Genomic DNA, 24,355 nt, shown 5'->3' on the forward strand with positions numbered 1-24,355 from the left:
GAACTCCGAACGCCGTCGAAAATACTGCAGGTGCTAAAGCTCACTCGAACGAGAAACATGGGCAACTTTTAATTGTATGGTTTGAGGGGGGTAATACACAATCGTCGAGAAGAAGCAGAAAAAAATGTATACACACAAAGAACAGTTCGGGTTCCCTCGGGGGCAATTCCTAATGAAGATAATAATAAAAAATTGTATAATAACAATGCGCGGAACGCTGATGAAATGGAACAGAACAGGAGAAAAACGAATTTCCAATACACTCTCGCCTCAAAAACAAAAATGTTTCGTTGTGGGGGTAGCGTCCCTAGTCTTACTGCTGAATATACGACGCGTTCTCGAACGAACGCGTCGTACGTAAATCCAGTACGATTGGCACAACGATGACTTACCTTTTTTCGGGATCAGCGACTTGAGCAGGAGGACGGCATTCTCGTCGCACGCCCAGGCGTGCATCTTGCGGTAGCTGTCGCGTCCCTTCTCGGTCAGCTTGTCCCAGGGTTTCGGCTTGGAGAGCAGTTCGGATACGGTGCCCTGGGAGAGACCCAACACGTACTTGGCGAAGAGCCGCTGGCCGATGTTGTGCACCGAGAGCAGCTCCCGGACGCGTCGTGAGATGTGCAGCGTGTCCAGGTTCTGGTTGGCGTACTTATCCATGTTGTAGCGGAGCATTTCCTGCAGTTTGGCCTCCATGGGGTCACCCTTGGGGATGAGGGAGTCACCCAGGCGACCTACCATTGCCCCCGGTGGTAGCTGGAGGTCTTCGGCGAAGCGGAAATGACCCCGATCCTGGAACTGGAACGGTAGACCCTGCATCAAACCGGGCCCGGCGTGTGACAGCGGTCCCAGGATGTTGTTGTTGTCCTCGAGGGGACTTTTGGACATCCGCATGGGCGTGAGTCCACCACCGTTCAGGTGTTCGTCGTGTCGGGAGGTATCCTGCAGGATCGGTGTGCTAGCACTCGAGGAGTTATCATGGTGCGACGAGCTGGCTTTGTCCTGCTCCTGATGGGCTAGATCTGTGGGAGGATGATGATGATGATGGTTCATTAATAGCTGTGGGTGGTTTCGAGCGGCTGCAGCTGCGGCAGCGGCGGCGGCTGCTGCTGCGGCCAGACCAGGAGGTGGTGGTGCCAGCTCCATGCCGCGTCGCCAAGTGCTAGCGATTTCCTCGCCCAGAAATGACCCAAACTGTTCGACATTTTGCAACGAGGGCGGAAGAAAAGGATTCAGCTGCGGCAAGCTAGTGCCGGTGGCCGCGGTGGACGCACCATGAGGAAGCGGAGGAGCGACAGTAGCCGCGACGCCACCGGTTGAGGGAGACGGTATGACGGTTGGAGTCGAGGCAGGTCGGCTCGGGGTTCCAGCAATGTTACAACTGGTGCTAAGGTCATTGCTTTTGACACCACTGCTGTTGCCAGTAATGGTATTGTTGATGTTTTGGTTGTTGTTGTTGTTGTTGATACTGTTGGTGGAGGTGGCGGTGGTGGTTGTAGTAGTGGTAATGACGGGGCTGCCGCTACTGTCGTTAGTGCTGTTGGGCAGCTCGTTACTAGCGTTATAAGCGTTAGCGTGAGGGATGGTGCCAGCGGTGCTGCAGTTGCTCGTCGATGGCGACAAAGCAGACTTCGGCTGGCCGCTCGCTGGAGATCCTGTAACGAGGCAAGTAGGTGCAAGAAAGGGGAACACGTTAACAGGAGGAACTTGACTCCAGAGTTCCAGCGCAACAGCGAGAGATATGGTGTGTGGGCGTGTAAAAGCGCGAGCCGCGGGGTCACATGGAATGAGGCAAGCAAACTTATGTAAAACATGTTTATTTTCCCATGAAATCGAACTGAATAGAGAGTAGAATAACAATAACAGAAGCCATAAATTTTAATATTTCCATCAACGCCCGCCAGAGCACTGACGACTTGGATTGGAAGCACCCACGCATGGCATGCTTGGATGCTTCTGGCTGCAGCGCCAGCGCGCGCGCTTCTTCGTGTTTTAAGTTTTATTTGAATTCAATAAACTTTTTGAAGACGTGATCTAGTTGCTCATTCCCAGCGTGCAAAGATTGTTTCATATTTTTGTTTTCCGATTCAGGATTTCGATTATAATTAAAAATTTACTGCAAATCGAATCGAGTGCGGGGCCAAAATTCCGGAAAACAATCATCAGTCAGGCTCCCGTAGCATTTGATTTTATTATTATTGGAGTTTGATGTTCGTCTCGTCGCAGGAGAGGGGCGTTGGAGGCGATACACGGGGCGCGAGTGTGACTGACTGAGAGAACGCGTGGGAGATTTTCTGTGTGTTTAATTTAAAAGTTTGCTTTTTTTGTTTCGTTTCGAGTGTGAGAATGGAAACAAACGGCCAGAGTGTACGTGTGTGTGTGTGTGTGTGTTTGTGTTTGTGTTTGTTTGTGTGTGGGGAAAATCTGAAAACTCATAAAAATGATACTCCACTTTCCGAACCGTTGTCGAGGTGGACGGGTGACGAAAGACTCGCGCGCCACGGTGAACACACAATAGTGCTCAACGAAACAAAAACAAACGAGGTCAATCGTGCGATTGTCAAAGTTTGATAGCACGCGCGCACACAAACGTGTGTGTGTGTGAGAGTAACCCAAAGAAACGTCAAACAGACGGGGAGGAGGAGTGGTGAGTTGGTGAGAATATGGTTGGTGAACAGTTTGGTGAATCGGTTTCTGAGTGAGGTGGGGCCGGCTCTGGAATGAAAATGCAACTAACGCACGCTGCACCAGCTGTTGGAATTGATCTCGGCCGCCACCGCCGGGTTGGGTGAGCGTGGAAAGATACACGTCATTAACATGTAAACATAATTACATCTAACGGCGCGCGAGCTTCCGAGCGAACGCAAGCGATGATGATGATGCTTTGGGGAAAATTTATGACCCTTCTCTCCAGGACCTCCGACGCAGTTTGTTTAACCTCACGTGTAGTCACTTACGACGGTTTGTTTGGACTTCCCTCCAAACTCCAAGAGTAAAATGTTATTCTTTCGGGATCAAGTAGATCAATAACGAGTTGGCGGCAGCAGCAGTGGCGCCGCGTGCGTTGTTGCATTTTTTGTTGTTGCTTGTATCAGTATCAGAGGCTTACCTTCGGAGGTGGACGACTTGATGGCTTCGGTTTGGGCCGCCAGGGCTTTGGTGCGCTCAAGCAGTAGCTCCTGGAACTGCTTGGATTCGTGTGATGTGCTCAGGTCTACCGATCGCAGTATGCTGTGAAGAGAATAAAAAAAAACACAGAGACGGCGTTAGAGAAGGGGTTCACGCATTTGACCTACTGGCTCTCCCGCAGCGAATTCCACTGACACATAAATAATACAGGGGGAAGACCACCACCGAAAAGTGCCAGAATTTTTTGACGGATGAAGGGTAGTAGATACGCGATGTTCATCTCGTGTAGGGTTTTTTTTTGTTGCTGCTCTGAAGAGGGGTTGTTTCCCGCGCGCGGATTTTTGCTTTTACCCCCGTGGGGGTAGGAGCGTGTATGTTTGCCCACAGAATTTAACGACCGCGCGCGAATCACTGCCGAACAGTTTGTGGCGGCGGCGGCGGGTAATGAGATGCAGAAACGTGGCAGCTATAAAGCAAATTGACGGTGGTGGTGGTGGGTGTTTTTTTTTCCCGTTTTGCGGAGGTATTGGAGGTCATCCGGGGGACGAATCGATACTTACTTGTTTTCTTTCTTCAGATCATCGAAATCCTGGTGCTTCTCGATGCGGGACTCTAGCCGCACGATGTGCTGCCGCTTCTCCTCGAGGCGATCCTCCAGCCGCTGGATTTGCAGGTTGTGCGATTCCTGGATGTTGGCGATGGCCGTCCGCAGCCGGCTCACTTCCTCGAACAGGGCTGAGATCTGTTTCCGGGCAAAAAGGGTTGGGAAGGGGGAGTTATAAGCTTGATTAATTATCGTTGACATACTGTCATATGCGCCTCTTAGCTGGCGCCGCAGCGGACGACGACGACGTCGACAGCATCGGCAGCATTTCGAAATTAATTAATTTGCCGTCATGTCGTATTATTGTGAATCCATTAAATAGTTATAAATACAAATCGTGTCTCTCTGTTTATTTGTGACTTTCTTGCGAGCAAGGTCGGCTCACCCAAGGAGCAGCCAGTGATGTCTGATAATCGTTCGACGACAACAATCTATTATTAATCGAACGAATGCTGCGCAACCAATAATTTCAACAACAAAACATTGACGCAACCTTCGTTATTGGTGTTGCCTAATGTCAAAACTATTGGTACGCACCATTTTCGTTCGATTCAAGTTGTGCTTCAGTTGTTTATCGTTGAAAAGAATGTTGGAACTAGAGAAAATCATGATTGATAAACAAATTTCAATTCACATCCGAGATTCGATGATAAAAGACTGTATGGACCATCTATCACAAAGAGAAAATTGCTGCAAAATATAGTATCAGTGGTGGTTCTGTACAGGAGATTTGAGTGCCAGAAGCTCTGTGGCTCTGTGGCTGACAGAGCGCGTAGAGGAAGTGTTCGTAAAAAGACCGTCGCACTCATTCAATGATCATCCGCGAAATCAAGGAGAATCCATCGGTAACCATTCGATCTATCAATCTTCAGCTTCCAGTATCCGACCACGTACAATTAGCCGCAGGATCAGAAAACATGGATTACAGAGCAAATTCACTAGAAAACTACCATACATTAGTCCCAAAAATAAAAAAACGGCTAGCATTCGCAAAAAAATTTCTCAGTAAGTCGGTGTCTTTCAGGGAAACGTGTTCGGTAGACTGGCGAATCGAAGTTTGGGATCTTTAATCAAGTACGATGAGTGAGAGTTTGGAAAAAATCAGGTGAAGCGCTACAAGAGTAGCATTGTTCATCTATCCTCGTGAACACATTGCAAATACCGACCTCGGCGAATACTTCATTTTCCAACAGGACAATGATCTTAAACATACTGAAAAAAAAGATTTTTTTCGAGTCTAAGTGGATCGAAGTTCTGGAACTTGTGAGTCCCTGTGTATATGCAATAGGATACGGGGATATCATTGTGTAATGTGCGTAATAGCAAAACATATTTCATACGGAAAAGTTAGTTTTTATTTACAAAATTCATTCAAGTGAGTTTACTCCACCTTAAAATCCATTACCTTTTTGGTTGGTGTAAAATAGGAACTAGCTTGTGTTTCTGAAGGGTGATACAAATGCGTTGGTGAACGAAACAGCAATCGAATCACACCTTATTACTTGAATAATTATGAACAATCACAAATAATTACGGTAGGAAATTTCTAAACAATTAATTATATCATATGTACTAACTATTTCTCTCAGTGTGACCGATCGATTATTTCGGGACGATGAATTTCAAATTCGATTATTTTCGAGCGGTTATAGACCCGATATCTATCATAACGATGCACAGGGCAGGAATCTAATCCCGTTTTCTACCCCGCAGGCAGCAATGCCCACAGATTCAGCTATAATTGTGCGCAACAATTTATACTGTGTGAAATGGCATCACTGCTTCTTTTTCCTCTGTCCCACTAAACTGTCATCAACACACAGCAGAGAGTGAACCAACTATCGAATATTCAAGATATACAAAATTATTTTCGTTTTTTTTTGCGTGAACATTATTTGGTTTTATTTTAGACAGGCCCCGGCTAAGATCTATGATCCGCGAGTCAAGATTGTGTTTTTGGCGATGACAGCTAAAGACGACTCTATGGTTTATGGTGCGATCGTTTGGTTGATAAGTGGGTTAGGGGAGCGGTATATGAGAGCAGTACAGAAGGAAGCGAATTTGTTGTGGTATAACATGCATGCTGTAAATGGATTTTGAGGGTAAGTATAATCTACATCCAATCAGAAGAGTTACAACTGGTATCTGAGAAAAAGAGGATCTTCACGAACTCGAGATCATCTCTATAGGAGAAACAATGAAAAAAACAAAATGTATATTTATTTGTCAGACCGCTCGGAGAGAAATAATATATTTCAGGTAATCTGTTCCATGCAATAAAACTCCAGAACGGATGCAATTTTGGGAGAAATGTAAAGTGAACAGAGTCGATATGCGGATTTGATGGAGAAGTTTGAAACTCCATCAGGAAGAATCACTAACCGTCAAAAACTCTAAAAAACAAATCAAATGCCAGCGTGGCAATTTAATTATGTATATGTCTAATAAAATGAATAGTTGTCAACAACGTTGCATTGTTTTCTCTTCGTTCTTCAAACCATCCATAACGAGGGTCGAGCAGTTTTGCATTCGGTGCAAGATTGGCACAGTGTTGGCTCGTAATTGGTTGTCAAATACAAAGGATAGGTCGATAAAAACATTGTAAATTAGCATGATATCGACACCGTTAACTGAGACCAATCAGGCACATCAATGTAGAGTGATCGGATCGAATAACAAACAGCTGAAAGAAGCATTCGATTAGTTGATGAGCGATTGATTTTGAAAATCAGACATCACTAGAAGCAGCCGTCAAATTGGAATTCGAATCACAGACGACACACACCGATTTGAGTGCGTTCGGGGAGGTGGGGTGAGGAATCGAGAGCGATCGAATGCCAGGAATGCGGAATAAATCTTCACTCTGTGCACTGTCTCGATCCGGGAGGGGAGGTGTTTAGCAAGCACATCGTTCAATGACTGCCAGTGGCCCGTGGGAAGGTGGGTTGAAGATGCCGCCTTCGACTCATGTAATAAGCTCGGTGAGAACAACGGCATCGGTAACAGATTCACCTCCGATTCGATTCTGATCTGTTTCATTAATTTCCCCGTCAGTTTGGGTTTCCCAAGCTGCCATTAAACCGGGGGAAAATCGAATGGGAGCTGGAAGGCGATAAATCAAAATTCTAACTACGACACCGCAAATCCTTTCGTTCGAACTGTCAAACCCTGTGTGCGAGTGTGCGTGTGTGTATGTGTTTCTGTCTGTGGTGAATGAAGGATCCGGGGGGAGAAGGAAACATCAAATCCTGCGAAGATGAAGTGAGCGTAAATTTCGTTTAAATCTTTGCTCATTTTCAGACAGCGATTTTCAACTATTTCGGTTGCAAGATATATGAGGAGAAATTAATATCTCCAATTCTGTGTTCCCACCCGCCTCCTTCCACCCCCGCACCAAGTTACAGGTTGGAATGGGATAAAACTTCCTCTCTCTTTTCAGTTGAATTCCTTCGAATTGAAGAAAACAAAGCGCCATCGATTCCGATTCTGGAGGCGACGATGATGATGCTGATGGTGACGGCGGGCGCGGCAGGGGGAAATAAGAATTTCACCGCAGCCTGAACTGCCGGGTCCGGGTTTCGCTCAATCAAAGCAAAGTTCCCGGTAAAGCATTCCATTCTCGTAACAATTGATCTGGTCGGGGAGGGGGAGGGGAGGAAAACGGAAACTAATTTCGACAATTTTCGATTCCACGATCAGACGAAACATAGAAAACTCATCAAATTTATTAATAACTGTCTTAGCGCCAACCCCCTGCCAGTTCCGTTTTTGGGGCGGAGGGGAAAATCGATTGCGCACAAAAATTCGCCCCCCCCCCCCCTGCAAAAAAAGGGAAAATACACGGGAGGTAACAGTGAACGAGTGAGTTTCAGTTTTTTGTTTTTGACAAATGACAATAATGGTAAAAGCGTGGAATTGTTCTGTTCTTTTTTTTCGGGGGAAGGAGCCACCGAAATGACTCATACTCAAGAGAGCCAAAAAAGAACGACGAACAACAGGCGAAATAATAGTAATCATGCGAAAGCTGTTGGACTGGCGCAAAAAGTAAAAAATAAAAGGCAGCATGAGTGTGTGTATTTGTTTAGAACGCGATTGCAGGGGATGGGACACTGACCGCGTGGAGCTAATGACGACCGCAATAATAGCTACTCTGGGTGGTGGGACTGCGAGAGGGGGGTGGTCATAAAGAAAAGGACATAATTTTTCAATTTCGGCTATCGCTTCTGGTTCGGTCTCCACGCTCACCCTGCTTGACAGCCAGCCAGCCAGCCACAGGCTGACCGGGCAGCAGAGGGGTTGAATACTTACAATAATGGTCGGTCAGGGGTATCACACAGTGCTATCATCTACATATTCATAAATAGGGTATAGATTATTTTCGGTCATGTTTCGGCTCTGAGGACGATAGTCGATTCGCGTGGATGTGGACCATGCTTTATTGTTCGAAGCGATGCCTGAGAGAACACGGAGGACAAAAATGTATTAACAAGAGCAATAATGGCGCTCGAGAAGGACTCGTCTGGCTGCGGCTGGGATGCGTGTTTTCCTGTGTCGGCGGAAAAATCTTACACCGATAATAGAGCGGGAAAAAAAATCGCGCATTCTAATCTGCGATCTTTGAACCCCTCGGTTCCGCCCGATAGGGCTGTGCACCTGCATTAATCAGGGTAATGACAGCGCGCGTCAAGTCGAGCATTCCCACCGTTAATGAGTGTATCAATTTCAATAGATTGGTGATATGCGGGAGAGAGGCATGATGCGAGCAAAAAAAAAAACAGTGTATGTAAATTATGGCAACGCGCGTTCGTCATTTCCCCGTCATGTATTTGAATCAGCCGGCTGAATGGGACCGAAATCGTTAAAATTCAAGTGGTGGCAAACTTTCAAGTGCTGTCTCTGCTTTTAATTACGGTAACGTTCTGAAGAACGGAATGGGAAAGAGAGGAGGGCGAAACGGACGCGCAGGAGTCCGTCTCTTCCGCCTGTTCGAACGCAATTACATTACCGAGTTGTAAATGTACAAATAAATAATATTTTTCAATATTTTTCCGAGCGCGATAGTCGCGCTCATTTGACGCTCAAAACTCGAGGATTGTCAGCTGGAGGGATGAGTGGTTGTCGTTTCGATTCTGGCTCAAGTTCGACCCGCACCGAGGACGGGGTAACCACGAATTCGAGAATAATGTGATAGATAATCTTGATGATGCTGGCGGCAGACATCATTGTGTGTTGCGGAAACGTAGCGTTGCCCGGAAAAAAGCACACAGAACAGCAAGTAACGGTCGACTGATTTGAAATGGTAATACTCCAAGAGGTATATATCACTTTTTTGGCTCCTCGCTTTCCCGACCGGAGATGTTTTCCACGTACCAGCATCTGGCTTCGAATGAAAAACAAAAAAAAAGCATCAAGACTCATCAAGCAATATCTCGAAGCCGGTTCCCAGTCCTGGATGTATATTTATAAAATTTATATCTATTTACATATATCGCAGCCGTTGCGCCCGTGGTCGTCCGCAGTCGGCTGAGGACATGACACCGGAATTGGTGCCGAAGCCCAAGCAACACCGCACCGGCAAAGCTGAGGGCGAAATCCCTCCAGAAAAAGGATTATTTTTTCGACTCGCAACACATGGCCCCCGCCTGCACGCTTATGAATTATGACCGATACTCTCCGGTCCGGGTGCAGGACTCGGCCACCAGCTCCCGCACTCGAAGATTGCCGCAGCGGCTGACGGCAGTTGATCTGGATTAGAAACCTCAGCTTTTACGTAACGTCAAAGTCAAACTAAAAGGAATACTGTGTCCGGCGCGGACACAGAGAGAGGACACCACCAGCAATAGTAATGAAAATAAATCGACGCCACAGAGCATCACTCCAGCAGAACCGTATTTACATTCGGCCCGGATCATAAATTAGTCAATATTTGGCTCACTCTCGTCGCAAGAATCGTCATCATCGCCGTCGTTGTCGTCGTCGCGGTCGTGGCTCTTGTCGCCCACTCAATAATTAATCAAAAGTTACATCGCGGCAGGGAAATGGACACACAAACACACTTAAACAAAACAAAAACCACACGCCAAAGAGAAAGTGCTCATTTGAGGAATAATGAAAAATCGACATTTCGCATGGTCTCTCCATCTCTCGCGCGAGTCTCGAGTGAGTGGACCCATTCCGCCGAGATCGATATGCTAGGTCCCCATAATCACCATAATCGTAACAAATGGCATAAAAATTAGGTGCGCCCCCCCCGGAGGGTGTCAAACCAAGCCACCGCGCTGTCAGTTTGACTTTGTCATCATTTGTCATTGAGCACGCGAAGAAAAATGTAGAAGAGCCCCGTCCATCACACGCCGAATCGGTAATTAATATCGATTTTCGCGAGCATGGCTCACATATTTGCTCTTCGTTAGCCACTTTTAACCTAATAATCTCCAAATATTATTTCAAAACACAGTGCGTCCCCCTTTCCCTGCGCCCGTGCCCCGGGTGTGCGTTCACAGCGAGTCGTGGGTAGCGATGTCCGGCAATCGTTCGATTAATTGATGAATCGAATATTGACTACAAAAATCGATTAATAAAAGAACGATCATCAAGCAAACGATAATCTCAGCGAATGAATAATTTGCGTTGATTCATCTAACCAAAATTCAGAGTGAAAAAGCAGTACGACCACTGCAGTTTAATTTATGAAAGGTTTACGTTCACACAAAATTTACTATTTTCACATCTGTAAACACATTGGTCTGCATGTCTTTTTTCAGTGAATTTAGTCACTGTGACAATTGCGAGAATAGTCATATTCTCAAATTGGTATGAATTGATACGTTTAGTATTATACTAGCAGGTGGGTCAATATGCCAAAACCGAAACACATCTTAAAAATATACTATTTTTTTCTGTAAACAAAAAACAATACGATTGTACACGGTTTAAGAACTTTATTCAATACAAAATTTTACCTTGCAAAGGTCGTCTATTTTTTATAATTTTTTATCTTCTCATAAAGCTCTCTTCAGTATTGTTTTCATTATTGTTGCCCTAACTTACCAAGTGGACAAACAGTCGCACCTTGAATGATGGACCCGTTCTGACTGCACCGATTAGTTTGGCAATCACAGCTGTATTAACAGCACACTCTTGAGTTACGAATCATATTATCAAGCCCACGGACTGGCTGTGAACATTCGCGGAACTTTCATGTTCAAAGTCGCCGCAATCGATAAGATGTGTTGCTCTGGGTGTCAGTTTGAGACTCATTATGCGTTGTTTTTGTTGTTCAATCATATACTTAGGATTCTAGGAACAATTACTCACATGACTTGGTTATTTTTCTGAAATTCGGTTTCTTGTTATAATCAAAATTACGAACACTCTTAAGTAGCCTATCTGCGATGTGGACACACGATTGTCAATGTGATTGTCACTATTTTGTATATATTTTTTGTACGAACATGGTCTGTAGGTTGCAAACCGATAAGTGTTCGGGTTGAAATACGCGCTTATTTTGACGTAGGACTATGTCTTTAAGTAAGGTTGTCAAATCAGGAAACAGCTCACGTTTTCATGAGATAAAATTAAAGTTGCTACCTATTTTCGCTATGAATGAGTTCTGATGGTTTAAATTAATGAAAATTACAAACTTTCTCGTTTTCCCATGTATTTGTTCTGTCAATTTGTGTGCTTAGTTACTCGTACCGTCAATAATGGGCAACTGATGCATTCGTTTCTGCCCGTTTTTCAACTTATTCGGCATTAAAAAGCCAGTTGCGATTTGAAATCATTGTTCTCATCCAGCTAGCGAGCAGACAACGTTCATTCCTGATGCTGATGTCACGCATATCCATATACATACAGTTCGATACAAAAGTTGAAAGAAAGGAAAATATTGCAAAACAGCAGTGCAATTTTGTTCGGTGGAACTTCAGCGTCGATTACAATCTCGTTGCATCAAGCATTACACAATTACAAATTACGCTAGCCTCGAAGAAGAGGAGTCCGCTATAACGAAGTGTTCAACGACAAAAAAAGGTGTCTCCAGCTAAATCGTACGGCATCATAAAACGGAATAAACGTTAGATAATTTTCCAAAAGTACAAAATCATTGCCGGAACGAAGTTCGCGGTCGATGTGTTCCGGTACGGTGTTATTGAAGGTGTCACATTGCTTCCTTGCGCATTTTCATGCCGATCATTGGATTAAAGCGAAGTTTTGATTGATAATGCCGCTGATTACGGTTCGTTTAGTGGTGAGATGGTTGGTGAATGCATTCATAAATGCGAGCAAGATGTACTGAAAATTGTAATGCCCACCAAAGTGGATTTTGACGTGGACAAAATATATAACGCCCTTCGAGTTTTATGCCTTGGGACAATATAAGCTCTGTCAGTTTTAATATTTGGCAGCACTGCAACATAGTCTGGTTCGAAACGTCACAACTTCGTGGATATTCCCTCCATTTGGGGTTTGTATTCGAACCGAAAGAATGTCGTGCAAATAGTTTTTTTAAATCAGAAATTTTGTGATTAACGATATTTCAAGAAGGGGTTCCCTATCGGGAAATTGCTACAAAGTAAGCTATATCAGTTGGAGCTGTGCAGCACGTACGAAAAATGTCCGGAACGCAAGGAATCGTGACGAATTTATCCGGTAAAGGATATAAGTGGTGTACAACTAATCGTAAGGTTGTCTGGATTATTCAACTGGCAAAATCCAAAGTTTTCATCGAAGAATATCGTGGAAACAATAGATCTCAATGTTAGCAGATTTACTGTTCGCTGTCGGCTCAATTAAAGTGACTTGGAAAGCTGTTTGGCACTTATGCACCCATTCATCTACAAGCGGAACAAGAAAAAACAACTAGAATTTATCAGGCCTGGAGATTAACAACATTTTTCAATGATCCGAAACACTCGCGAAATGAGAATTCAGAGGGATATTTGGATGATAAAATGCATAAAACAAGGGCTATTAACAAAAAGATCCTATTTCGAAGCTTTTGAAACAGCGTGCGAATAAATTTGACCAGGAATATCTACACAAATTTGTCTAAAAACTGCCACGGCGACTAAAAGCCGTGATTAAGAGAGTATTCTAGTCTAGAAATTTGAAATAATCGTTTTTCCATGCTACTCACTGAGTAGTAGACATAGGGAGATTAGATAATCTAGAACGGCCTTGACTCAAAACTTCAAACGCATTTTACTCGAAACTAGTTTTTTCAAGCTTTGGTACACGATATGTCAAGTTCTACGAAATCGATTTATTTCAAATTTTTGATGTACGATCTTTAAGACGAATTAAGACGACTCATTAAGCACTGGGAATCAATTGAAACGAAAGCATAAGGATTATCTACGGAATTTTGAACTGAAACATCAGGACAAACATATTCATAATTCGTCATTGGGTAGCCTCTCACTGAGCAATGCATTTTGAATCACACCGCCTTTCTTTGGTGAAATTCTGGTTCAAAGGTGAATTAACAAAAGTCCAGTCATGAACAAGTTCGTTCCTTTGATCGGAACAAAGTTGACAGATAGTGAAAAATGATTGCACGGAGAAAAAAAGCGCAATAAAAAAAAATTCTAAAGCAAAATTACTTGAAAAATAAACTTGATTGACTCCGCGTGCCTAGGTCCAGAACTTTAATGATTATGTCGTTCAAACTCACTCTTTTTATTAATTTGCAGCGGTTAATCGTGTCGATTAACAAACAGCTGTAAAATATTCGATTAGTTGCGGAATTAATAATTTGAAAAAATTGACATCTCTAGTCGTGGACAAAAGTCATGGCTACCTAGAACCGGCGTCGATTTGGGAAAAAACATGAAATTTATGTTACAATCTCATATCTTTCTCCCTTTATGTTATATTTCATGCTGTCTCTCTCCCTCTCTGTCTATTTCCCGGATAGGATGAGAGCATTATCCAAACACAGCGCCGCGTTGAATCCGATCCCGAACGAGCGAAGAACGGTTTCGACAGCAGCGAGCAACGTTTCACGCCACTGGAAATCGCTTTTTTACGACCGATGGACACAATGCTCCGGTGGAAGGAGTTCTCGGGTCCGAGATTTCAAGAAACAAAAACCGAGCGTTAAGTACTCGGCAGCCGTCGATTTGATCGAATCCGTCAAACGCTGGGGAGCCCATCCTTTTTTTTTCGTTCCGCCATCCGCAGCGATGGTCGTGTTTTGGACGGTGTGAAAGGACCCGCCGGGAAAGGATGAGACACGATACGTGGATTAAACACACAAAAAACACACTGTGGGGTACAAGTTGGAAATATATAAGTAATAATCATTAGAATAGGAGTGCCCCTGCCCCTGGCAGGGCCAATGACAGCCGGACCATTTTTTTTGTCTCCATGGTACATGTGTAAAGTAAAAACCCTTTTTTTTCTGGCGAGCGTAAAGTATGCGCGGGATGTTTTTGCATCGCAAAGTAACATCATAAAAACGGATAAATTTATGCCCACGTGAATGGTGTGGTTTTCCCCGCGCGCCCCCATGATGTGCATGCAACCCCGGCGTCCGACGCCGGGAGGGGGGGCGAGCGCCTGCAGATAATATCTTAGATCCGTCATTGTGTCATATCAAGATCGGTGAAAAATTGCCTTTCCTCCTCCCACGAGCACAAGTCTGTGTTTCCATTAGCGAAAATGCTGCTGCTGCTGCTGCCACTCTTTGTGGTTATCCTTTTCTCTTGCCGGGAAGAAGAGTACTCATTATTGAAATGCATTTCCGTAATGGATTTATAGACATCGGCGAATGAAAATAGATAATAGCGATTTTTCTTGTTGTCTTGTCGTCGCCGTCGTCGTCGGCATTATCCTCGTCCCTCGGTAAGTGGTATGAAAATTATCCCTTTTCGAGGGGTGGATCACAGTTGGCATTTCAGCAGCGATACGTACCTGGAATGAGACAGAGAGGAAAAGAAAAACATTTGTAGCGTTCTGTGTGCAGGGTTTGCATACGAGCGGGCGCGCTGTTCCTTGCCCAACTATAAATCATAATCAAATTAGAGTAAATTTGGGAAAAATGGGACCCCTCAATTAGGACCGGAAACCGGTTTTTGACTCTGGTTCGGACGAATCCTTCGGCTGTAATTTATACAAAAGTCAGAAACAATTTTTAACCGATAATAAATGTAACCGTTTGTATCCTGGCGGCCAGCGTCCGGGAAACTGATAGTGAGAGATGACTTTTACGGTTGCTTATCTTTTTCGCTCCGTGTGCTTCGAATTTTCAACCCTTGCATTCGAACGATAGCTTTGCTTTACGAACTACTCACCGGGAGGAGGAGAGGGAACATGAAATAATATTTTCCATGGATTTCAATTTTTAGTTTTTCCCCTTTCCAGGAGCTTTGGGAAGGGTTGGGAATTGGTCTTTTGGTTGTGTGCAGAGAATTCGTACAAGTGGGGCCATCACCAGGGTGATTTCTGAGGGAAACTTTTCCTGGCCACGTTTCGAATCGTCCTCTCGATATGCCCCATTGCGTCCAGACTTTCACTCAAATGAGAAAATTGTCATAAAAATCAACTGAAGCAAATGAGCGAAAAAATCTCCGCCATAAATTTGTGCGGCTGAATTTAATTAACCTCCACCCCCCGGCCGCGACATGCAAGTACCCTAATCGGTGGAAAATCTCCGCTCTTATTCCGTTAATTTCCCATTAAAATACAGTCGCGCGTTTGGGTCGCGCTCGAATCGGAACCTGCAATGAAGTGTCTGAAGTGTGTCCCCACTGCCCACCCCCACTTTCGATAATAATCTCTAATCCAATAATCATTATCTTGCAAAATTGGACTGCCCTTGTGGATGGATTTTTTTCCTTCTTCTTCTCTCATCGAAGTACGAATTCGAGAGGATATAAAGTTGCTCTGGTCACGCTTCGAAGGACGACCATCGACGTCCCTTCGGAAAAGCCAAACACGACAGAAGAAGTGCCAGAGTCCATAGGATATAAATTTCCTCTGATCTCACATCACGCTTTGGCTTTCGTTTTTAGCCGATTTAAAAAATCGCTCAAGCCTGTCATTGAGATCTTCCCTTTTCGCCCTCCTCCCTCCCCACAGCTTTGCACGTTTCCTCCAGTTTAAACGAAGGAAAAATTGGTTACTTAATTCACCATCAAAGCTATTCAATTAATTCGCTCTGCTAAGAGACACCTCCCCGTCTCTCTCCACGAGAAAAAGCAGATCATTCAATTAAGTCACCCGCTGGACCGGGAGGAGAAGGCCAGGACACATCCGTCACACCGATGTAATGACGATTACATCGGAAAACGGTGTGCATGATTCCAGCGAATTAGTGTTTATGGCCTTCGCTTTTCAGCAGTCCTTCAGCGTCCGGAACCGATCAAATTTTCCCCCCAAACCGGAAGGCAGCAGCGAAAAAAAAAACCCAAGAAAGCCAACACCCTCCATTTGAGGTGGAATAGAGCGAACAGAGGCAGAAAAAAACCCACCCAAAGTACAGCCCATCGATTCCGAGCACTCGGGCGAAGGATCCTTCCCGAGACAGAGCCGATAAGGCGCCGCGCCGCCGCCACCTTCCCGGAGGCGAAACAATAATAATGATATTAAGTGTCTTTAATTGTTTAATTAGAGCAGTGGAGCGTTGAAATTGCGTCAACGAGGCGCGCGGTGGTGGCGGCGGGGGAAAACGAAGGCAAGGCACGCCAAAAAAAAAAGAAGACCCAGTTTTATCGTTTTTCAATTAATATTCAAATTCAGGACGACTAGATTTTAACGGGCCGTATCGGAATTGGGATTGGTTTGGCCGCCGAGTGGGGTGGGAGCGAATCGGTTTCGGACGATTGATAATCAGTCGCCAGCGATGCGACATCGGGTGGGGAAGGGAGAATTGACTTTTAACTTAATTAGAAGGTGCGCGGAGGAAATCGATTCCTTTCGATTGGATTTCCCGAACAGGGGCGTCAAAATTGAACGATTCTGTCAACACTGTTAATTTTTCCGTGCTTGTCGGCGTCCCGAAAGTCCATCAAAGATTAAATTTATCATTCAACCAACATTTCCATCGCTCCACTGGGTGGATAGTTTTTCACCCATCGAGAAACGATGGGACTCTGTCAAAATGTCGCATGTTCGATGCCGGACAGAGAAACGGAACCCGAAACCCAACTATCAAGCGACTACCCGATTTATAATATTTAATAGTAAAATAAATATTAAAAGTCAGCCAAAAGCATCAAGTGAGGGCAGAATAACGGAGAGTGGTACGCGTGGGTGGTGACGGGATGAAGAATGCTTGGTTATCCTTGGTTGCTCTCTTTTCTGGGAGGGAAAAATGTCACTCTACTATTCGGTTGCGTCGGATCTCGTCATCTCGCCGCCGCCGGAAAAAGTGGCAGGAGCATTGCAAGTACTGCTCTATCGGACCAATCCTTCGCTGCCCTTCCGAAGGAATCGGAAGCGCTGGGAAGGGCCCTTCCTTTTCGAGACGTCATAATCAAAGTTGATTTTGGGAATACACATTTTTCGGAATTTTGATTAAAAATATTCAGAGCAGGAAGCAGATGATAGTTGGTTGGCTGGCAGGGGGGAGGGGGACAGGATTCCATCTGCCGGCGGGTCGTTCGATAGTTGGGGGGAGGAGAAATTTTACGAATGCGGAATGAATGATTCTTCTCTCCGGAAAAGGGTAAGGTGCAAAAATATCTTCGAGGCAGATTGAAAAAAGCGACACAATGTGAGTTAATTAATGCAATTAGGGGTGGAAAGTTGCTTCGTCTTCTTCCGAAGCTACTGACGGTTCTGAGCGTTCGCAACCGCGAGTGTGAGTGCTGCTGAATTCGATTTTAATAATTTTCAGACAGTTTTTTCGCTTCCCGAGTCAGATAAGGTTCATCGCTGCTTTGTGGCGCGGTACGGGTTAGCTTTTCCAGGTGACGCACTTCAGGAGCCTTCATCACTCGAGTGACTACTCAAGCATAAATATGAATTTTAATTGGCGATGAATGGCGTTTCGCGTTGGAACGATTGTTGCGCCCAATCGTGCCCTCAACCTAATCTGCAACAAACTTTCAATCAGACTACCAGAAGTCGTCTGCGTAACGCATTCATTAAACATTCATAAAATTTCATCGCTCCCAACTCATCTTCAACACCTCAGCCGCTCGAGTCGCTCTGCCCTTGCTCCACACTTGAGATTAGTCATTTCCACCAGAGTTCACAAGCGCCAGACAACCCTTTTCATCAGCCATTCAATCGAATTCAATAAATTAATTCAAGAGTATGTGATGTATCTGTTATAATTTATTAATAGAATTATTAAGTGACTCAAACACTTCGACTCGGGGCACACATTTCGAACGAACGGCTCACTTCTGCCGCAGATAAGATTGGGAATGTGTGTAATTTCTCACTCCCGCACCCCAACCCACTTTATCCCACTTTCGAAAATTTATTGAAAGCCAGGAAATACTTCCGCTTGAGATGCGTGCGGCAAAGCGAGGGCACAGTTTCCAATTTCGGGAGCAGAACTTCTATCATCTCCACATGATTCTGTTGCTGTTGCTTTCCGAAAATCGAACACCAAAACGGAAGACCTCGTCGACGTCGTCAAGCTTTCTTGGCTTTTTGTTGGGTAAGATAGCACACACAATAAAATTGAATATTAATTGAATGATGAATAATACTCCAATTGCCGCCTCGCCAGTACTATGTGTGTGTGTGTGTGTGTGTTTGGATTCCGGGGCTATAGAATTTGAATTTCAATACTCTTGGCAGGGTTTGGTAGGGCTGCTGGGCTGCATGGGTTTCGGGGCAAGTTACCGATCAAGACGGTTGCTACCGGAGCTGCAAAGTGAGCGCCGCCGTGACTGCAGCGGAGGCGAATTGAAATGAATTACTAAACCAATTTATGAAATATATGCAACTGTGGTGCCATTCCACCCCCCTTCCCGCGCACATACTCACATATCAGATGAGCTCTTTGACTCCATCCCTGCATGTGTGTGTATGTGTGCACGTTTACCATTCATCTCCGAGCGTTGGAACATGGAATTGAATACTAAATTGATCGTTTCCTTATTTCGATAACTTGTTATATATTATTACACATATAATTTATGAGTAGCAGCGGCAGCAGCATCAGCACAGAGAGTACACAGAGTCTGTCCCACTGACTGTGTCTCATTTGTGCTGTACGGTTTGGTATTGTTGTTGCCCTCCTCATCATCAGCAGCAGCATCATGATGTGATGAACAGTTACAACCGTCCTCGTCATCATCCATACAACGGTATGGAGATTATCATCCAGCTGAATTGGTACACATCTCTCTGTCTCTCTCTCGCTCCATGGTGGGAAAATACATTTATGTAAATTCGAAACCCCTTTTCCGAAATGCTTGGAATTGCTGCTGCTGCTGCTGCTTGGATGCATCACAGTTCACAGTTCATGGGAATAACAAATCAAACCTTTTTTTCGTTTGTTCTGGAGCTAAAACAACGCGAGCACAAATGTTCGATTGAACACGTTAGTTTTTATTGTAAATGAAATACTTTTTTTTGGCTTCTGATCAAATGAAGCACCTTTTTATCGGGACATATTGGTATCAATTCACTGACCCTTTACGGAGGTGCATCTGCTAAATAGCGTAAATCTTGTCAATGAGTTAACGAAGAATGGTAAGATCTGAATTTTGTGTATCGACAAGAACTCGCAGGACAGGGGGTCTTCGTAGCCACTTGGTTACGCGTTCGCTTACCGAACGATCGATCGTGAGTTCACACTCAGGGCCCTCAATTGACCATCTTTGTGTTGTCGATCCACGGTGGAACAAAGATCGATTCATCCATACAACTGCTCTGCTCTGCAAGAAACATCGGGCTGCTGTTCTATTAATAACCCAACAATGATCAATACCAACTGTCTGCGCATGTCCGGTCTGCTGAACAATGGAAGAACCGAAAGAGTACCCTTACGCCTAAATGGCTACTACAGTGTAATTTTCCATAATGTAATGGAACAAAAAACCTAACGCTTAAATGACTACTGTGTAATTTACAATTTATAGAACCATAAACATGTACATAGTACACGATTAAAACCCGGCTCTGTTACAGCTAAAATGCTAATGAGCCTAATAAATAAATGAATGGGATAAAAAAAAGAACTCGCAGGTGTTATTTTAACAATATTACTCTATAAACTCTATAGAAGAACATAGAAAATTTGAATTTGATTTTTTTTAAATAAAAAAATAGGAAAAAAACGCCACATAACTACACAACTGACTGTGTGGTTCCCATGGTAGAACTTTAGCTTCGATTCTCGTCGACCCATTTTTAGGACTCCGACGAATAAACTCAAATTAGAAATTGTGAAAAGGGTATACAACTTTTGAAACGCATGACAAATTTGGGATCTTTTTACGGCAAAAGAAAAGGTATTTGAACGAACTCCCTAGAATTTCTAGCAATTTGCGATCTGCATACTAAATGTTCGCTTTTAGACAAAAATTTTGAAAAAAATGCTGTCAAAATTTTTGAGGTGTCGAGACTAAAAACTCTTTGTGCGATTTTTGGTAAGCTGTGAAAAAAATGTATCTCAATAACAAAAATACACACCTTGCTGAGTTTTTGACATGTTGAATAAAACGCTTCCAAAAATCATATAAAAGTTTGGGTTTCGAACTCAGCTTGTCATTTTCGAAACTAAGAAATGAAAATGATGTTTTCTACTTGGGGCTTCCACTTTAATCGGAGCCATTTTTGATTGATTCATTTAAGTCTATCTGGGTCATGTTTTATCAATACACTGGATCCTTTTTTAAGCGACGTAATTTTTTACACGATTATTTTCTGCGCGGTTTTTTTCAAAATCAAAATGTTATATGAGAAGTATTTTGCATGAAACTAGGCGGCAATATGATTATTTTTGCAATCGCTTAGATGACGATTATTGAGCTCTGAGGTCAGTTTGGAATCCAAAATGGCGATTTCCGGATGACTGGAACGAACCAAAAATCAGTCAGAACTGGGCAAGAGACCCCATAACATCGATATTTTTTTTCATGGTCCATCGACCATCGGAAGTTGAATATTGATCTCTGGTCATTTTGGAATCCAAAATAACGTCTTCCGGTCAGTTAACAAAACAAACTGTAAATTTTTGAAATAACAATATCTTTTTTTACATGATTTAATCTAAATTACACTATTTTTTACGCGATTATTTGAGCATGGAAAGAGAGCAGCAGTGTATTGAGCCAGCGTGAATCAGCGGCTACTTGAAATGCGGAAGGCTCATTATTGTATGGTGATTTGGCAATGAGAGTTATGACCGGTTATGAATTTTTGAATTGAGAATGGGCATCGACAATGTATTGAATTTTAATCATATTATTTTTGAATTTTCTACCTAATATCTATACTTCATCATTCAATCAGGAAACATAAAGTGCAGTCGTTTCACCGGCTATGGTGAAAAAAGATTTGTCTTAAGTGTTGGTATGTTCAATATGAAAGAACACATGTTGTATGTCATATGTTGTAAAATGATCGAAAATCGATAAAGTGTTTCCAAAACTACAAGTTTAAAAAAAGAGTGTATGCTTCGCGATCAGAAAATATAAAAAATCATCAAAAAAAAAAAAACCAAAAAGATGTCTTTCTAAATTTTTCATATATTACGTCAAAAAGTCTTTCCGAAAAATGACATAACAGCTAGGGCATATTTGGCCTCTACACTTCAAAAACAAACAAAAAATTTAAGGATGTCGGCCAAAGGAAAAAAATCACTAAAATACCTTTTATTTGCTGGTAATAGGTTGAAAATTGGACAGCAGATATCAAAACTAGATAACAATGAAGATGTTTTTCACTTTTTTTTTCTGTATTATAGTGACTGCCAACACTTTTGGCTGATTCGTCACTTTTACCTTCCATTTCGGAAGAATGTCGGGAGTGAGAATTGAACTCGTGAACTTTAGCGTGAGAGGTACACAAATACTACAAAGCACAAATAGTTCGATGCATTTTATTGTAATTAGCAGAGTGTGCGTGGACGGAGAGAGACCAGTATTCCGACCATCAATCGATCTTCATCACTGATGATTGTTGCGTAGACGTAGTTAATCTATAATGACACACAGAGATGATCAATTGAGGGCCCTGGGTTTTGAACGAGTATTTCCGAATTGAAAAGGTGAAATTCCTCCGGGAATGCTGGGTCCATTCCAAGGAGCAAGAACATCTAATACTATTACTATTTAAATGTGAAGTTCTTAGAACTGAAAAAATAGATATTGAAACCAAAAAATAATGATATTATACTCAATTTTTTTTTGCAACAAAATAAATTCAACTATGTTTTTTTTACTTCTATTTAGGTCATACGATCAAAAATGCAGCTCAAAGATTTTTTTTTTCAATAAACGCATAATTGAATTCGGTAGATCATGGATATTTCAGCCCACTGAGTTTTTTTTCGGTAAAAAAATAACTTCCACTTCCAGGTGCATATTTTACCGACTTGTAGTTCAAAAAACAGGACTTAATACAATCGAAGAAAAGCAATTCAACGCCAAATTAGCCGAAGAATCAGTCAGTCAGACTTTGATCTGATCCTTTTTGATAAATCTTGTTTTTGGGAAATTTAAGATGTTTTTTGGCAAAAAATGTGTAAGACTAATAAGAACAATTCCTAGTTTTTTTTTATTCCCCAAGACATATTTAAGCGAATGAGATAAAGGTGACAACAGCCAAGACGATTCGGCTCATTAATTTGAACAGAAAACATATCTATGTTTTGGTGGATAATAAAAAAAAAACAAACAAAAAAGGATAATTTTGGCTTCGACACATTTCATTGCGAAATAATTGCGCCCCTAGGAGCGAAGTGCAGCTTTATAGTCAAGCTAATTAACTAGCAATGAGTTTGGGAAAAATCTACAATTTTTAATGCTTGAAAACAGTCAAACTTTTCATTAAAAACGGCAGTTTTTTTTTCAAAATTGGAATATATTTTTTCGATGTTTTTTTGTTAATTTCGTGAGCTTCGTGAGTGAAAACTTAATACCAACTAGAAAGAAAAATAATGTAAAATCTTGTATGCCTACTTTCTTTTAATAAGAAATTAAAATTAAAAATTAAAAACTAAATTTTAAATTAAAAAGGGATCGCTAATTGCCAGGTTGAAAAAAGTTTTTTAAAGCATATGAACCAGTCCTATCTTAAATATGGAGAGGAAAAAAAAAATTTAATTTTGCAGGAGGAAAAGAAAAGAACGAATAAAAATGGAAAACAATGTCAAATGATTGCATTTGAACTGGACACATAAAGACGCTATATTGTATAACACCCTAGACCTTTTTTTGTAGAAATCCACATTTCTCCACATTAATGGATATGAAATAGAAAAATTACCTCAAAAAGTTATTAGATGTACAGCAAAATTATTCATGTTCTGAGTCGGTTTAAGAAGCTAATCGATAGTCAGACTAATAGGTGTGGCTTCTGTTCTAATTAGAATTGAATTTGAATTTTCTGAATTGAACAAACGCTAGAATAAAATAGCATGAATATTGTCGATAGTATCTTCTCATGACGCAAAAAATGTCTCCACCGAGAGATCATTAATCTAATCAATATTCAGAACACTGTGTATAACATTGCCAAAATCGCTTATATTTAAAACTTGTTCTGACCTCAAAGATGATTCGGTGAACGATTTCTTGTTTCAACAAAAACAAAACATTTTCGATGGTGATAACTTTTAATATAAATAAATAATATAATATATATTGAGCGCTGAATCATGAAGTTACCATAAACATGGCAGAAGATGTTTTATTTCATAAAAAAGTCTCAATAAAATTGTTTTTTTTGTCAGCACAAAAAAAACTTGAAAACACTGTGTGCTATTCAAAAAATTTATCATCGGAAAAAATATTCTGAATTCATGGAAAAGATAGAAGAAAATCACATAAATATTGTCAGCCAATGTTTTCTTATCATCGTGCAATAAGTGTCCATGAAAATGTATCACCACTGTGTTTTTTTTGCGATTTTTCAAATACTGTGCTCTATGTCACCATCATTACTTGAATTTTTATAATTTGTTCTGATCCAAAATTTCTGTGTTGACAATTTTTCTGCTACCTAAAACATTTCCCCCGAACAAAAAATCTTTTTTTTTGCAATAACAATAGTTTTTTAATATAAAATGACTTTAAGCTCTAATTTTAATCGGGCCGGATATTTATAAGTGCAGAACTAATCGGGCAATCCTTTCTTCTCATCGTGCAATAAGTGTCCATGGAAATGTATCACCACTGAGAGACCGTGATTTTGATCGATTTTTAAAATACTGTACTCTGCGTCACCATCATTACTTGAAATTTTCTAATTTGTTCTAATCCAAAAATTATGTGTTGAGAGTTTTTCTGGTTCCTAAAAATTTTTTCCCCGAACAAAAAAAATTTTTTTTTGCAATTACAATAGTTTTTGATATAAAATGACTTCAAGCTACAATTTTACTCGGGCCGGATATTCATGAGTGCAGAACTATGAATTTACCGTAAACGAGACAGAAGCGGTTTTTTACGCGCTTACAGAAGAAAATCGTCGCACTAAAACTGCTTTTCGGCTAGT

General features: G+C 42.2%; 1 protein-coding gene across 5 annotated transcripts in view; it reads right to left on the reverse strand.

The window, feature by feature from the left end:
- LOC129775354 (homeobox protein cut) overlaps positions 1-24,355 on the reverse strand; it is a 372,272-nt gene that overhangs the window by 27,615 nt on the left and 320,302 nt on the right. For 4 of the 5 annotated variants that reach the window (XM_055780016.1, XM_055780018.1, XM_055780019.1 and 1 more), the window contains 3 exons: positions 3,687-3,868; positions 3,107-3,228; positions 393-1,652 (listed from right to left, as the gene is read on the reverse strand). In XM_055780016.1, coding sequence (XP_055635991.1) covers positions 393-1,652; positions 3,107-3,228; positions 3,687-3,868 — 1,564 coding nt within the window. The remainder of the gene's footprint in view (positions 1-392; positions 1,653-3,106; positions 3,229-3,686; positions 3,869-24,355) is intronic. The other variant, XM_055780021.1, reaches the window with a different exon arrangement.

Source organism: Toxorhynchites rutilus, chromosome 3 (genome assembly GCF_029784135.1).
Source record: "Toxorhynchites rutilus septentrionalis strain SRP chromosome 3, ASM2978413v1, whole genome shotgun sequence".
Classification (NCBI taxonomy): Eukaryota; Metazoa; Arthropoda; class Insecta; order Diptera; family Culicidae; genus Toxorhynchites; species Toxorhynchites rutilus.